This window comes from Poecile atricapillus, chromosome 21 (genome assembly GCF_030490865.1).
Source record: "Poecile atricapillus isolate bPoeAtr1 chromosome 21, bPoeAtr1.hap1, whole genome shotgun sequence".
In the NCBI taxonomy this organism is placed as follows: Eukaryota; Metazoa; Chordata; class Aves; order Passeriformes; family Paridae; genus Poecile; species Poecile atricapillus.
In genome coordinates, this window is record NC_081269.1 from 4974451 (window position 1) to 4989255 (window position 14805).

General features: G+C 50.9%; 2 protein-coding genes across 2 annotated transcripts in view; one reads left to right on the forward strand and one right to left on the reverse strand.

Annotated features, from left to right (window-relative positions):
* Nucleotides 1-32: 32 nt before the first annotated feature.
* On the forward strand, nucleotides 33-3904 carry ABHD15 (abhydrolase domain containing 15). Its single transcript, XM_058854532.1, has 2 exons — nucleotides 33-1010; nucleotides 2247-3904. The coding sequence occupies exons 1-2, from the start codon at nucleotides 169-171 to the stop codon at nucleotides 2722-2724; spliced, it is 1320 nt and encodes a 439-aa protein (XP_058710515.1). The 5' UTR covers nucleotides 33-168; the 3' UTR covers nucleotides 2725-3904.
* The window catches only part of TAOK1 (TAO kinase 1), a 68766-nt gene continuing 57640 nt past the window's right edge, over nucleotides 3680-14805 (reverse strand). The window contains exon 20 of the mRNA XM_058854508.1: nucleotides 3680-11934. Coding sequence (XP_058710491.1) covers nucleotides 11473-11934 — 462 coding nt within the window. The 3' untranslated portion in view covers nucleotides 3680-11472. The remainder of the gene's footprint in view (nucleotides 11935-14805) is intronic.

Here is a 14805-nt window from a genome sequence, read left to right on the forward strand (position 1 = left end):
CCCTCCCGTTTCACCCAGTCCCCTTGGCCCTGCTGGCCGCTCACGCCATCCCCGGCTCAGCCCTGCTGTTTGCCCAGCCCCGGGGCTGGGCTTTCCCAGCACGGCCCCGCCATCGCTCTGCGAAGCCGCCGACCATCGGGGCTGTTGGCTGGGGCTCCTGCTGCTTCCATGCTGTCCCCGGAGGGTTTGGTGGCCGCGGCCGCGGTGCTCTTGGGGCTGGGCTTCCTGGCTTGGTGCGTTTGGGCAGGGAGGCTGGAGGTGCCTGGAGACATGGGAGAGGAGGAGGAGGAGGAGGAGGAGGAGGAGGGGATCCCTCTCATGGCCGAGGAGGGTTTGGGGCACTGCCGGCTGCTGTGCAAGCCCTCGGCTCTGGCGCAGCACCTGGTGCGGAGCTTGGGGCGGTCAGCAGCGCTGCGGGGGGGACGCTGGCCATGGCCGCGCTGGCCCCGGCTCCAGATGCTGTGGCAGCTTGTGCAGCCACCTGAGCCAGAGCCGGTGGTGACCCGTGAGCTCCTGCAGCTGCCTGACGCTGGGCTGGTGGCCCTGGACTGGCTGGTGGGGCCGTGGGGGGCTGCGGGTGGCAGCGGGGGGATCTCCAGCCCGGTGCTGCTGCTGATCCCGAACGCTGCCGGGAAGGTGACGGGTGGGCTGCTGCAGCTGGGGATGCGAGCGCTGGAGCGCGGCTTCATCCCGGTCATCTTCAACCGCCGGGGCCACAACGGCTGCCCCCTCACCACCCCCCGGCTCCAGTCCTTCGGGGATCCCGGGGACCTGCGGGAAGCTGTGACCTACCTGCGGTGCCGGCACCCCTGTGCCTCTCTGTTGGCTGTCAGCGAGGGCTCGGGCTCGGGGCTGCTGCTCGCCTACCTGGGCGAGAGCGGCTCCTCCAGCCGCCTGACTGCCGCCGCCTGCCTCTCCCCTGTCTTCCGTGGCCGGGACTGGTTTGAGGCTGGGATGCCCTGGCTTTATGAATGGCCGCTGCTTCTCCACCTCAAGCAGGGATTGAGCAGGTCAGTGCAGTCCCTTGGGCTTGGGGAGGTGGATGGGTACTCCGGGAACTCCTCGGTCAAATCCTGGGTGTGTGCATGGGGTGGGTGCTGCTGCCGACACCAGGAGCCCCAGTGCAGGGGCAGAGGTGCTGAGGGCAGCAAAACTTGCTAGTTAATGAACACCAGCCTGGAGCCGGCTGCCATGAGGCCAGCTGGGCCATCAATTGTGTTCCCAGCCTGGCTGGGGCTGCAGCAGCATCTTGGGGTTCCTGAGCTGGGAGATCTGTCACCCCTGGGAGGAGCTGGTGAAGCCCCTGTGTGGTTTTGGACCCTGAGGGATGAGTGGGCCTGGCCCCTCTCTGTGCACTGCCCCTTGTCCCCAGCACCTGACCCTCTTGCTGGCCCTTGGAGGGGACTATGATGCCAGCCCACGGCTGGGCAGGGGGCTGTGACTGCTGCCATCCCTTCCCAAGGAGTCTGGGTTCCCTAGTGCCCAACACAGCCAGAATCGAGCGGGCTGAGACAGGAGACAAACTGCCCTGGGCTGAGGCCTTGAGCACATGGGCACTTCTGCAGGTGGTGCTGAGAACCTGTGGGGGCAAAGGGACCCTGTAGGTGGGCAGATGAGAGCTAAAATAATGCGGGTAAACCCCAAAACATAGGGGCAAAGAGGTGACAGGTGAAGCTGCAGTAAATCCCAGATAAGTGCAACAAGGTACGGTGCTGACTGCAGGGATGGGGTATTGGGGGTGGGCAGCAGAGAGTCTCCCCCCTCCCTATCCCTAACCTGATTGCCACTGCAAATGCTGCTGTCAGGGTAATGAAACGGGAGTGCCGGCTGTCTCCCGTTGTCATGGCACCCGGGCTGCACTGTGGGGACCATCCAGGTTCTCTGGCGTAGGGCTGGGATGGGCCTCCTAAGCCACTCTGGGGTTGGAGCAGTCGAGGCCACCCCAATTCCCCTGTGTGCAGGGCCAGGACCATCGAGCAGCCCATGGGCACACAAGCTGCTGGCACCCCCATGGCAGCATCCCTGCAACCCCCAGCTCCAAGTGGCATCTCTATGACCTTCCATTCCCACAGCAGCATGCCCCAGCCCCTGCGACATTCCCATCCCAGGCGGCATCCCCATGTCCTCCCCACGCATGGCAACATCCCTGAAATCCCCAGCAGTGTCCCCACTGCCCCCAGCCCATGGCAGCATCCCCCAGCCCCTGCTGGCATCCCTGAACCCCCAAGTCCACGGCATCCCCGCAGGTACACGGGGGCCCTGGCCGACGTGGTGGACACGGACAGGCTCCTGGGCAGCCGCTCGCTGCGGGAGCTGGAGGAAACCCTCTTCTGCCGGACTCGGAGCCGCCCCAGCAGCTGGGAGAGCTACTGGGAGCGCAACGAGCCCCTTCGCGACGCGGACGAGGCGGCGGTGCCGGTGCTGTGCCTCTGCAGCGCCGATGACCCCGTGCGCGGCCCCCCGGCCCAGAGCCTGCCCAGGGAGCTCTTCCGCAGCAGCCCCTTCTTCTTCCTGCTGCTGACCCCGCACGGGGGGCACTGCAGCTTCCCCCGCCGCGGGCCGGGACGCTGCTGGGCCCACGAGGCTGTGCTGGAGTATTTCAGGGCCATGGCCGAGTTCCTGCGGACGGAGGAGAGGAGGAAGGGGCTGCCGCGGCCCCGCAGGTGGGGGGGTCCCCCGGTGGAGCCCCCCGTGTTCACCTGGCAGAGGTCCTACACACGATAGCCCCCCTGGGGCAGGGTCTCACAAAGGCAGGCACACACACCGTGTACTAAAATTACTTTATTACAGTTGATTTTTTTTTTTTTAACATTTCCTTTGCTATGATACAAAGGATACTTACAAACAAAATATTACATATGACCTTATTTTTTTTTTTCTCTTCTCTTATTTTCTGACAACTTGGTAACAGCTTTAAATGCACAATCTATACAATTAATACAGGTTATATATGAGCTATAATGTATGTTGAACCAGAAGAATACCAGAATACTGACAATATACTGTACATTAAGCCTTACCAGTTAGTGCTCGTGGCATTTTCTACAAGAAGGAAAACGCACACCTGTAGATTCACTCATACCAGCTGGTGCTACCAGAGACGGAAGCAAGAAGGAGTTTAATTCCCCTGGTTAAATCCTTCGTGGCCCATCACCGTGGTGCTGAGCCTGGAAACCTCAGACCAGTGTTCATAGTAAAACAGCAGATATGTGTGTGGTTTTTTGTATCTAATGCTCTGTGGCACAGCACGGCTCCAGCAAGGCTTGCCCCAGAGCAAACTGCCATGGCGCTGGGGCCGGGTGCTGGGCGAGCTCTTGCTGGGAAGCTGGACCTCCTTGGAGAGGGGGAGAGGAGGAAGAGGAGGAGGAGGAGAGGAAAAGCAACAACAGCTTTGCTGTCATCAGCAGGCAGCTCCTGGGTTTGTGCACATGAATAGGTGGTTGCCGAGGGGGAAGAGCAAGCCCAAGGCATGGCACTCCAGGCACAGCTCCGAGCCTGGCTGCACACAGAGCTCATGCCCAGAAAACCCTCCATGGGGTAGGGCAGCAGCTGCCCTGTGGTCACCTCCTCACCAGGAAAAGTTTGCTTTTTGTTTTGCAGCCAAAGCCAGAGGTGCGTGGCTACAGGTGTGCACTTCCCCTCCTCCTGCCGGGGTCTACATCACACTGATAAGGTTACATTTTTGTTTTGTTTTGCTTTTTTTTTTTTTTTTTTTTCCTTTTTAAAGCAACCAGCAAGTGAAGCATTTTTTTTAGTTGACTGGCAAAAGACCTGGCATTTGCACAAAAGCTGCAAATGGAAAAGAGCCATCCCCTCCTCCCACCCACTGCATCCCAGCCCAGAAAAATCCCAAACTGTTGGCGGAAGAAAGAAAAAAAAAAAGAAAAAAAACCCAAAAACAACAGGGGTGGAGGAGAGGAAGGGGAGGGTGAACAGGTTGGAAAATACCAGGTTTGAGTTAACATTTCCTTGACTTCACACAATTCTTGTGCAAAAAGAAACAACCCCCCCCCCCCCCAAACAAACAAAAAACCCAAACCCAGAAACATGCTGGAAATAATGAAAACAAATGGAAAGTAATATATAAAATTAAAAATATAAATAGGATGTCTGGCTGACTGGTAGAAGAATAGGTCATTTAGGTTACAAAAAGGAATATACATTCAAGAGGCTCTGAACCCAGTGGGGTAACTGATGTTAAACTTGTGTTAATAGTTAGGCTAGAATTCTCAAGTTTGTCTTTAAAATCTTCACAACACAAGCAAGCTATTTTTAAAAAATATACACTATACACACCTCACACAGCTTCTCCTATCCATATTACACACGTTACGCTACCCTCCCATCCACTACACCGAGAGGGGGTCCCACAGCCGAGGGGCCTGGGGTGTCCCCCCATCCCGTCTTGACCCCCCGGCCCCGCAGTGGCGGTGGGGCAGCGATGGCTGCAGGGCCGGGCAGGTCACTTGGCCCCTCCACATCTTACCACAACTTTCTCAAGCATTTACAAGTCACCAAAGGGCTGTAGCCCTTTATGTTATACACACTTCACTTTGCAACGTTAATTATTTACATCAGGGCTGCCCCCCTATCTTTTAGCTGTTTCTAGGCAGGTAAAAAAAAATGTTCCTGTTCCAAGCAAGCAGGGGGAAGAGCTGTGGGGGGTTAGGAGGGAAGAAAAGCTGAAGAAAGGAAGCGGGTGGTTTGCTTGCCAAAAGCCAAACCCGTATGCGCACATCTGCCTCTCCTTCTCTGATCCTTGAATCCTTACAAGCTCCCATTCCCTACAACCTCCAGGACAACCAGACCCAGAGAGCACGGCCTCACCGGTGCTCAAACTCCTCTGCTCGCAGCTTCCTGGGATGCTTAGCACAGCTATCGACTCACAGGCTTGCCTCTGCCACGGGACAAGGAGCACAGATTCTGACCATTCCTAGGAGCCCACCCCTCACTCAGCAGCAGGTCTTGCAGGGCAAGCCAGCTGCAGTGGGGCAGGGACACCAGGACTCCCCACAAGCCACCACACTGCACCCCAAAGCTCGCCCCTGGCAGCTGCCACTAGCCATAGCTGGGCTCTGCCGGAGCCGTGCAGAGGCAGCGACTGCCGACTTCAGCTTGTCAATAACCCTGTGCTGATTTCTGCACTCTGCTGAGCTCAGAGTTGCCATAGAAATGTGTGATCCTGGCACTAAAAGCAGGCAACAATCTCAAATCAAACTCTTTTTTTTTTTTTTGTTTTGTTGGTTGTTTTTTTTTTCCTCCAGTAGATTTAGATGAACTCAGATTTAAGACAAAAGCAGTTGGAAGGGGAAAACCAGATCATTTCTAGAGAGATTGAAAAACATAGTCACAAGCCAGTATTAAACTGCAGCAAAGAACCTGAACTTGGTTCCCATTGAGTTCAGCTCCAGAGCAAGCCCAAAGCCACCACTGTGTCCCTCACACTGCCCTCCATGCGGCACATGACGCCCAGGGGAAGGAGATTCCACACAGCCATCAGGGAAAACCCAGACAGAGGCTGGAAGCCAAAAGCCTTGGGTGAGTGGCCATTGGCCTCCTCAGCTTGCAATATTTAAGCATAAATTCCTTACAGCATCACTGGACAAGTCTCAGGGATTAGGTGCATGCTGAACTACGACTGGCAATTACAGTAGCTTTTTGCTAGCTGGCACATACTGTATCTATAAATTTTAGTACAAAAACTTAAAAAATACAGAAACTAGGTCAATTTGTTAACTACATATTTACAGATAATTACAATTCTTTTCATTGACAATAATTAAACTAATTGTCAGTGAAAATTCAAACTGTGCATGTTCTGAGGTACCCGTACTCAAGGGTGGGGAGCGGGGCAGGGGGCCGGAGGTGCGAGGTGGGGGAAGTTTCCCCCTAGGGTTTGTTCACATCCGTGGGGGCAACGCTCGGCCCTCCTGGTTCCTGGTCTCACTGTGTGCACTCAGAGAAAGCAAGGAGAGCGGGAACTGACACTGGGATCTTATTTTCCCTAGGACATGGCTTAAGGATGTTTTGAGGATGCCAGGCAGGTGCAGAGCCAATGGTCATGTACCAAACTGCCTTCTCCCCCCACAGGGAGCCTTCAGGTGAAGTGCAAGTATTGAGACCCACAGCTCAGTGGTTAAGGTGCTTGTTTGCCAGCAAATCCGATTTACTAAGTCCCTCTCTAACTGACAAAGGGCTCTCCTTCCTCCGGAGAAGGGGGCAGAGATGCAGCAGACAGCATCACAGCCCCAGTTGGCTGGACCTCATTGTGCAACAGGAACCTGCATTATCTGCTGCCACCGCTCCCTGGTGGGGTGATGTTTACTAAAACCACTAGATCTACCAGGTTTTATCTTCTGGCTGTACACAGCAAGCCCCAACCCTCCAAAGCGCCTCACATATATTCCTCAAAAGACTCTGGCTCAATCTATTCGTAAAAGTGCAAACTCAAATGACCACAGCAGAGGGACAGAGACCAGCATCCCTGTCTGGGCACCCACTGCTCCTCTGTCCTTGGCACGTGGCTCTGAGCTCACTGCAGGCTAGCACTGGGGTGGGAACATCCTACAGGCAGGAGCACAGCTAGAGACAACACTACTCCTTGGGAAAAGGTAAGAACGACCCAACCAAACCTAAGTCTCTTCTAAAACACACTTGCAAGAGACCTTCCAGAAGGGACGAGGGGAATATTGCCTCCAAATTTTCTGGTAGCCCAAAGAGAGCCTAGGGTTGGCATTCTGCTGAGCTGGTGGGGCGTCCTCGGGGGAAATGTGTGACCTGACACACGTGAGAACCGCTTATCCCCTGAACTGTCAATGCCTCCGTAAGATGGGGTCTGTAGAGAACAAAGGAGAAGGTCAGAAGGGTCTTCACAGCTTGAGGAGCTGGTGGTGTCCAGCATGGCACTTGCCCCTCTACTATGAGAAAGACCAGGGCAAGATTTACTAGAACTGCAGAGCAAGCACCCAGGAGAGGAATGAGGCTGTATGCTGCTGGCTGGACTCCAGTGACGAAGCACACAGGCCTAAGCAGAATAAAAAATGGACCAAGAGCATCTCTGTGTGTATATATGGATATATAGACCGTACACACACGTGTACTTTAAATCTTCCAATTTAGCTTCTCTTCTGCCCCTCCACACAGCCTAAGGACCTCCAGGTATCAGACACACGCCAAGGCAGTCAGTGTTCAGAGCTAGCAGCAGCTCCACCTCAGGAATCCCAAAAGCCAGTGCTGGTGCAGCGAGCCAAGACCATGCCAGGCTTGTGATCTTTCGTGGCGAGACGCAGCTGGGGACTCTGAGCTCAGCCTGCTGAGCACTTCACCGGCCCACTCGCCGCGTCCCCAGCAGATCCCTACATGGCCTCCACTGCTTGCCTATCGCTAAACCATCTGGTTTTCTTCTCTGCTGCCTTCTGACTTTCTGGTACCCTCAGGGAGCTCCCTCCTCTCCCTCACAGCACACCCGCAGCAGCAACCTACCCTCTCATGCCCCAGAAAAAGCAAGCTGCAATTAGCAGGGCTGCACTTCAGTGAAGGTTCAGCTCTAGCACAGCCTGTGCCACGTCCATGCCCTCACCCTGAGAGCCCTGCTGAGGGGTTGCTTTTGCTCACAAACAAGAGCGCTAAAGAACAGTAGAACTGAAGTGCCCTGACAGAAATGCACAGCATGAGGTGTGTGTGCACCTATACCCACACACACGTACATACAGAGTATATAAATATATACAAATGAGATACCATATATATATCCAGAGAGATGTGCGTATTGAACAGAGTAATGGTAGACAGTGGTACGATAGGATTTATTGCCTCTCAAGAAATGGCACGTAAGCAGGGTCAAGGGGCTGGGAAGCCTGGAGGCGAGGGGCCCTGGGGGTTTAAACAACAGCACAGCCCCAGGACCACCCCAGCTGCAACCCCGTGCAGGTCACAGCAAGTGTGCAGTGCCCGTTCTTCCGGTGCAGGAGGACTGGATGGGACACAGAGCAATGCCAACCTGGCCCCAAGCCAGGCAAGTAACGGCTGCAGGGAATTTTTCTGTGGAAAGTTAGGTATCACACCATGTATTTAATTGTTCAACCTCTTTGAAGCTCACAGGCTTGGAGGGAATGCAGGTGAAACAGAGCTGTGGCCTCCATTTCAGTGCTGCATCCAAGGAAGAATGCATGTAACATTCAACATGGAAGGGAGAGGTGGCTGCTGGCTCCCTGGGACCATGGAAAACAAGGAAAATGTGGTCCCTTTCACTGATTTTAGGTAAAATCAAAGGAAATTTGAATCAGAAAGAGGTAAAAATGCTGGCTACTGTTTTTTCCATCTCTGGGCTAAGCTACACCAGAACTTCAGGTCTTTGCAGAGAGGAGAGAAAAATAACCACAGAAAAGAGATTTCAGGGGTCAAGCTGGTGATTTGAAAATACTGCAATAAAGTCCGCAAAGTAGTCCACACAGAAGAGTTCCCCAGTGTTAAATATGAACGTAAGAGATGCAAGAGAACATCTTTGCTGAGGTACTGGAGTAGTTTCCACAATTTACAGATTACAGTAATTTTAAAACCAAAGTTAGGGCATGACTGCAATGAACGCAACATGGAGCAATTGGCCTCACTTTTTAAAACACTTTACCTCCAAAAATAAGAGTTTGCAAACTGATTCAGAGAGTGTTTGCATCTCTCTAGTGCACAGTTGTTCATGTATCTCAGAAATAAACGTGAGATACATTAAAATTCTCGGCACCAAGGGCCTCCTCAAATACCACCAAGGCACAGCCTGACCCTGGGTTCCTCTGGCTACATCTGTGTAATGAGGTGCTTCCTTTTGAGATCAGGCAGTTTTGGGACAGCTTTTCTTCCACCACATACACACAGGGACACACACATTTAGACCAGTTGATCTGAATCAGTTTTTGCAAACTATTTTAATTAAAATATTAACTTGTTGGAATAGTCCAGGTCTGCACATGATATACATGTAAAAATGGTTACTACACAATTCTTTTTGAATACAAAAAAGCCAATATGGGATAGCCATCATCTGGATTCAGCATTCAGTCATGCTTGACATTACACAAAGAGATGTGTTGAGAGAATTCTGTTGAAGTAGCTCAATTTAAGCCAGAGACTTTGACCAAATTCAAACCGTAACAGAAGCAGAAGAATGAACCCACTGAACTTGCAGGTATAGCCTGTCCCCACTGTAGCTGCTGCTGTTTGGGATAGAGGAGCTGAACTCAAAATGCTGTGTTAGCACCATGGTCTGGGCACACCCTCCACACTCACATGGTGAAACCCAATACAATTTTGGCCTTTCATTTTGGTTTTGTCTCTCCTTCCAAACCAAGGAAAACACAGGTACATTTCCTAAATGAGTTTTGCTGCATTTCAACAACACTGCAATACAAAAGAGTGACCCCAAAACGTCCAATTCCACATAAAAACATAGCAGAGGAAAGGACAGGACAGTTCAGTCACCACTTGCCCCCAGGAGCATCCAGAGGCACTTCCATGGGACCCACACCTCATCCCAGACTTCTGCCAACTGTTAGTACTACGAAACTCCTTACTAAAGTACTGCTCAAACGTGTTTTGGTAGAGTTTCCATAATCAATTAGAGTGATACACTACGTCAAGATGCTAGAAATCCCAGCTGGATTCACTGGACACTGGCAGAGTTAAGGACTGGGAGTGGATGTTAATTTAGCTAATGAAAGAAAGCCGCCCTGTCAAGTACTGAACAGCAGCGAGACACTATTTACTATATAAATATGTCACATGGACAAACACATTCGGAAAACCTCGCTTTTGAGCCCTATAAACATATTAAAGGCAAATCCTAGAGTTAGCAGCTAGTGTTTTCTTCAAGATGATTAGTGTGCAAGGAAAAGCATTTACAATGAACCCTGGCTGGTCAGTCCCCAAGATGGAAATCTTTGCCTCAAACCAAACTTTATCTACCTGCTCTTCCCACAGTCCTGGCTGACCCAGACCGTCCTGGCACTGGCACGAGAGCATGGGGGCATCTCTGGTTCCCAGAACTAAGGGATGACACAATGCCACAAAGCCATTCAGTTATGAGACTCCCTGACCTTTTATCACTGTATGGATTTCACAACCTCCTTTGCTTCCTTTCAGTAGTACAGCAGCTCCAATGAGCCCTCTGGAAGTAGTGCCTTCTCACATGGTGTGATACGCTGCCAAAATATCACAGCATCTCAAGGGACTGTAGAAGTTGTAAAGTATTGCAGCAAAGAAAATAATAAAAAAGGAGCCTCACATGCAGCAAGATCTACAGTGGTGATGTGGGTTAGTCATCAGCTGGGAAAGAGTCATTGGCTCAGCTCCTCCTGGTACACCATGGCAACTAAACATTTCAACAGTTGGCTACACGCTACATGTAAACAGGAAATTGCAACAAGCCAAAAAGGTAATAAATTGGTGGATGTAGTGTAATAATGAAAAACCCGATCAATGGCATTTTGTGACTATGGCATCCTTCAAAACACCTCTGGCATTTGAGACTGATTGGCTGAAAGTCTAAACATTTCTGAATGGAGCAAAAATGACTACGCTGGGCTCCAAGAATTATTCTGATGCTTAGCTAAAATGAGATGTCACAGTATTAGCTGTACAAGTGCATTACTTACGCTCCTCTGCCCAACCTCATCTGAGCTACCAGCAGCACAGTCAGGGAGTGCCAAAGCAGACAGACAATTTCAAACATTCCTAGCCTGTTCCCTCCAGACAGGTTTACGTACAGAGTTCTCGGGAAGCTGACCAGTGCCTTCTGAGAGAACATCACTTCTTACACAACACGGAGCGGGCACTTGGGTAGAAGGGCCCTGTTGAGCCCTGGTGTGTCTTGGCCTTTCTTCTCACCTTCTTCCTCACCTACAACTCTTTGAAAATGCCTCTTGGCAGAGGCAATACCCTAGCAATTTATCCAATTTAATGACAAATAAAAATGGAACAGATGATCCAGCTGTTCCTCCCCTGGATGTTGATTTAAAGGCAGCTCGCCTGGTTTTTGCAGGGTGGCAGATCGAAATTTATGGACATGGGAGGAGGTCTCCATTCTCCCTCAGACTTCCTACATGGATGATACAATGAGGGCAGTCTGAGGCCCTTCTGTCCTGTCAGTGTGATGACCACCAGCCAACTCTTCTGACTAATTGCATATATTTCTCAGATGCTCTCCCAAGACCCCTCCAAAAAGTAAAAAAAAACAAACAAACAAGAAAACCAACAACAAAACAAAACTCCAAAAACCACCCCCCAAACCCTGCAGCCAAATACTATGACATCCCAGTTAGTAAACACAAAACGTAATGCTTTACAAAATGAATACAATATTCCATGTGCACCCAGCTTCCACACGTCAGCACCGCACTGAGGAGGCTGCTGGGCTGGTGTCTGTAGGCAGTTTCTGTTGGCAGACAGCTCCAGTGGAATTGCCACCCTCAGTTATTGTTTAAGTTATGTATAAGACATGTGTGAACCATTGGATATTTGTGAAGTAACACTTGTGCTCCTGCTCATGCCCTGCTCCGTCCGTCCCCCAGAAGCTGTCCGCCTCAGAGCCTGGGGGCTGTTGCGGACCCCTATAGCACTACTTCGAGGTACCCCCTGCATGGGCCCCGAGGGGTGACCCCATGGCTGGGGTCCACCTTGCATTGGATGGCCCCAAGCTTGTGGTGGGCCACCCATGGGATGACCCCAGTGAGGTCCTGCACCCCCAGTAGGATTGTGGGACCAGCCAGAAGCTCCCGGGTAGCTGTGGCTGAACGCCTCGGGGGAGAGATTAGAAAGAACCATATTACTAAAACCTAGCCTCATGCTTTCTGAGTCAAAGGCTTCGATCTCGCGAGCTTGACGCTCCAGCAGGCTTCGTATCCGCTCGGTGCGCTCGTTCTGCAACGCCAGCATCTCCTCCTCAATCTAGGAAGGAAAAAAAGAGACAGTCTGTAGCAGTAGGACAGGCACAGCCTCTGGAGGACCTGTAACAGCTACTGAGCGACTTTCTCCTTGTGTTTGTACAGGAAACTGGCTCTAGATCAGATGTCCATGGACATGCAGTCTGTTCTGAATACAAAAAGGTGGATTTTTTAAGGGTTAAGTCTCAAAGACTCACACAGGCCAAAGCATGGTGAGCACCAGTTGGAGGGTGTTGGTCCCTGTTCCCTGATGGATACACAAATCGAATCTGAAGTTTGCACTGATACCAACAGCTTGACATAGATTCATCTTTTAAGATGCAGCCAAGTCTAGTGCTCCATAGAAACCTACTGGGAAAGCACCTTCAGGTACAGCCTGCTAACACAGCTTAGGATGACCTTCACTGTTTCTAGCTGAATCTGATGATGATTATGATGATGACTGCTGTTTTCTCCAGGACTCAATGCACAAGCCCACATTCAGCTTCCTCTCTAATGTTCACTGGCCAGATTTTCTTAGCTCATTTATTTATCACCTCCTGTCTTCCTAATTTGGTTTTCTCATATTTCACTACCCTGATACTTTCTCTGGGGTGTGTGGCTGAAGGACATAGGCGGTGCTGTTTGAGTTGTGTGGCAGATTATTAGCTAGATGATATGCAAGCTGGCAACTCCAATTTCTCCCCCATAACACTGTCCCAAATTGGTTTCCAAGACTGCTTTGTTAGGGGCACTGGGATCAGCACTCCAAGTACTGAAAACACAGGACTACAGCCTCCTGACACCCATCAGACAGGGATGAAAGCCTTTCTTATTGAAATCTTTGCAGTTAGGTGGAGAACCAAAACCCATTATCTTCTTGCTAGCACTGGAAAAGCTTCTTTTGGCCTCAGTGAAAAAGACCAAATGGGGAAAAAGCAGCAGCCAAGACTTTCAGCACAGCTCACTGCATCTCCCTGCTGTCAGCAGCAACATGGCCAAGAGGTGTTATCTAGGTCTGTGCTGAAGGAACCAGGCAGAGCCTTGTACTTGTAAGCATTCTCTTGCCTGAGTCAGGGAATATGCAAAGCAATTTCATCTGGAATTGAGGAAACAGTCCGCTCCAGCATGAGTCATCTCCTGAGCCATTTGGGGCTTTCAGAAACTCCTTCTCCATTTGCCTGTTACTCTAAGTGAGTGACAGACTCTGCACTGAGCAGCCCTGCTCACTATTCCTGCTGAAAGCCACAAAGGCAGCAGAGGAAGAAGGTGCCTTCTCTAACATTAGCTCTTTAAAATGTTCTACTTGTTTTTCCCCTGTCCTGCTAGCTAAGTAAATCCTCCTTTTTCAGTGTCTTCAGCATGCCACCGTTTTCAGTCTCAGTGACAGTTACACACAGGACTTGCTGCAACTGAACTTCACTGAAAGGCCTGACACTTTGTTAAAGTGACATCACTCAAACCACTCTGCAAATCAAGTGTCTGAGGCATGTGGGAAGGAAATGACTAAATCTGAACTCTTTTATAAAAGACACTCTTGGGACATGCTCATTACTGGTGCAATACAAACAACATTTCACATGTTCAGTGGGGCTTGGCTATTCCCTCCTTACTCCAGGGTTGGACATGACACACATGCTCTGGTGAGTTATGGTGATGGGCACCACCAAAAGTAAAGAGCAGCCTGCTGAAAAGGAAGCCGATTTCTAAGCATACACTAACTTCTGGAATCTGGTTTATAATTGAACACCAGGGACTGACTTTGCCACAGGCTACACATTTATTTGTGCATATAAATGCAGACATTCATCTTGCGCACATACCTGCCCTTTCTCTGGCTGCCAGCTTCAGTTAGCACATGCCAGCAAACACCAGGTGACATCGCTGAGGGACCCACACCAGAACACTCACAACTCTTAGTTCTTACAAAAATAGAATATCACCTCTCCTCCCAAAAAATACCCCTGTAAAAGAACGACGTGTCTGCCTCTGGACCCATATGTTTGCCCTTGAGTCACTGCCAAGTGACTGGAACCCCACCAAGGTCTCATTGCTGGTGCATGACTTGTGATTTTCATGTGCCAAAACTGCACATATTGCTAGAGGAACCTATGAAAGCTGAAGCACCACCAATTTTTTTTTGCTCTTCTTAGGCAATATAGGGACACAAACATAGAGAAAATTACGCTAGGAGGTATTTTTATCTGTTTTTCCTCTCTGTGAAATAGTATTGCTAAGCTTCCTATCCCTGTTACTGACGCCAAATCCTCCACAGGGGTTTTCCATGCACAGAGACTTCAATCCTGGTACACAATGGTAGACTTCTACAGCATCTCTGAGTTGCTGGCCTCACTGCAGCTTCTAACACTATCTGCAATATATGCTGCTCCCACAGAGCAGGGAGCACTGGCTCAGTGGCACTTCCTCCCTGAGCATGAGCTCATGCCACCAGAGGGCAATGCACCTCCAGATAAATCCATACCCGTGCCAGGCTGTGACAGGAGCTGGGACCAAAATAACCAGCAGTGGTGTCTAAAGGCAGCTATCGCACACGAGTGACACACTGGAACTCTGCTTTCACAAATTAATCTATTTTCTGAGAGCAACTGTCTCCCTGCAGAAGACCAAAGCCCAACAGGGCTGTGCTGCCTCCTCGGGGGTGCTCCCTCGGCTGGCCGTAAGGTGGAGCAGCGCTCTGTGGACTACCCCAGCATCCATCCACTAGCCCCTGGAAGAATTTCAGTGTAAAGAACCTCTAGGCCACAGAGTAACCACCCTAATTTAACACTCGCCGATGAACTAAATTGGGAACTGTTGTGTGAACGGCAATGGCTGACACCTATAGGGCAAGTCCAAAGGGAAAACAACTGCAGGAGGAAGGCTGACAGTGTATTTG

What these genes read in the sequence shown, in the direction of transcription:
- ABHD15 (XM_058854532.1), top strand. Translation starts at nt 169, where the DNA reads ATGCTGTCCCCGGAGGGTTTGGTGGCCGCGGCCGCGGTGCTCTTGGGG. An exon ending in CTCAAGCAGGGATTGAGCAG is followed by an intron (nt 1,011 to 2,246) that starts GTCAGTGCAGTC and finishes GCATCCCCGCAG; the next exon opens with GTACACGGGGGCCCTGGCCG.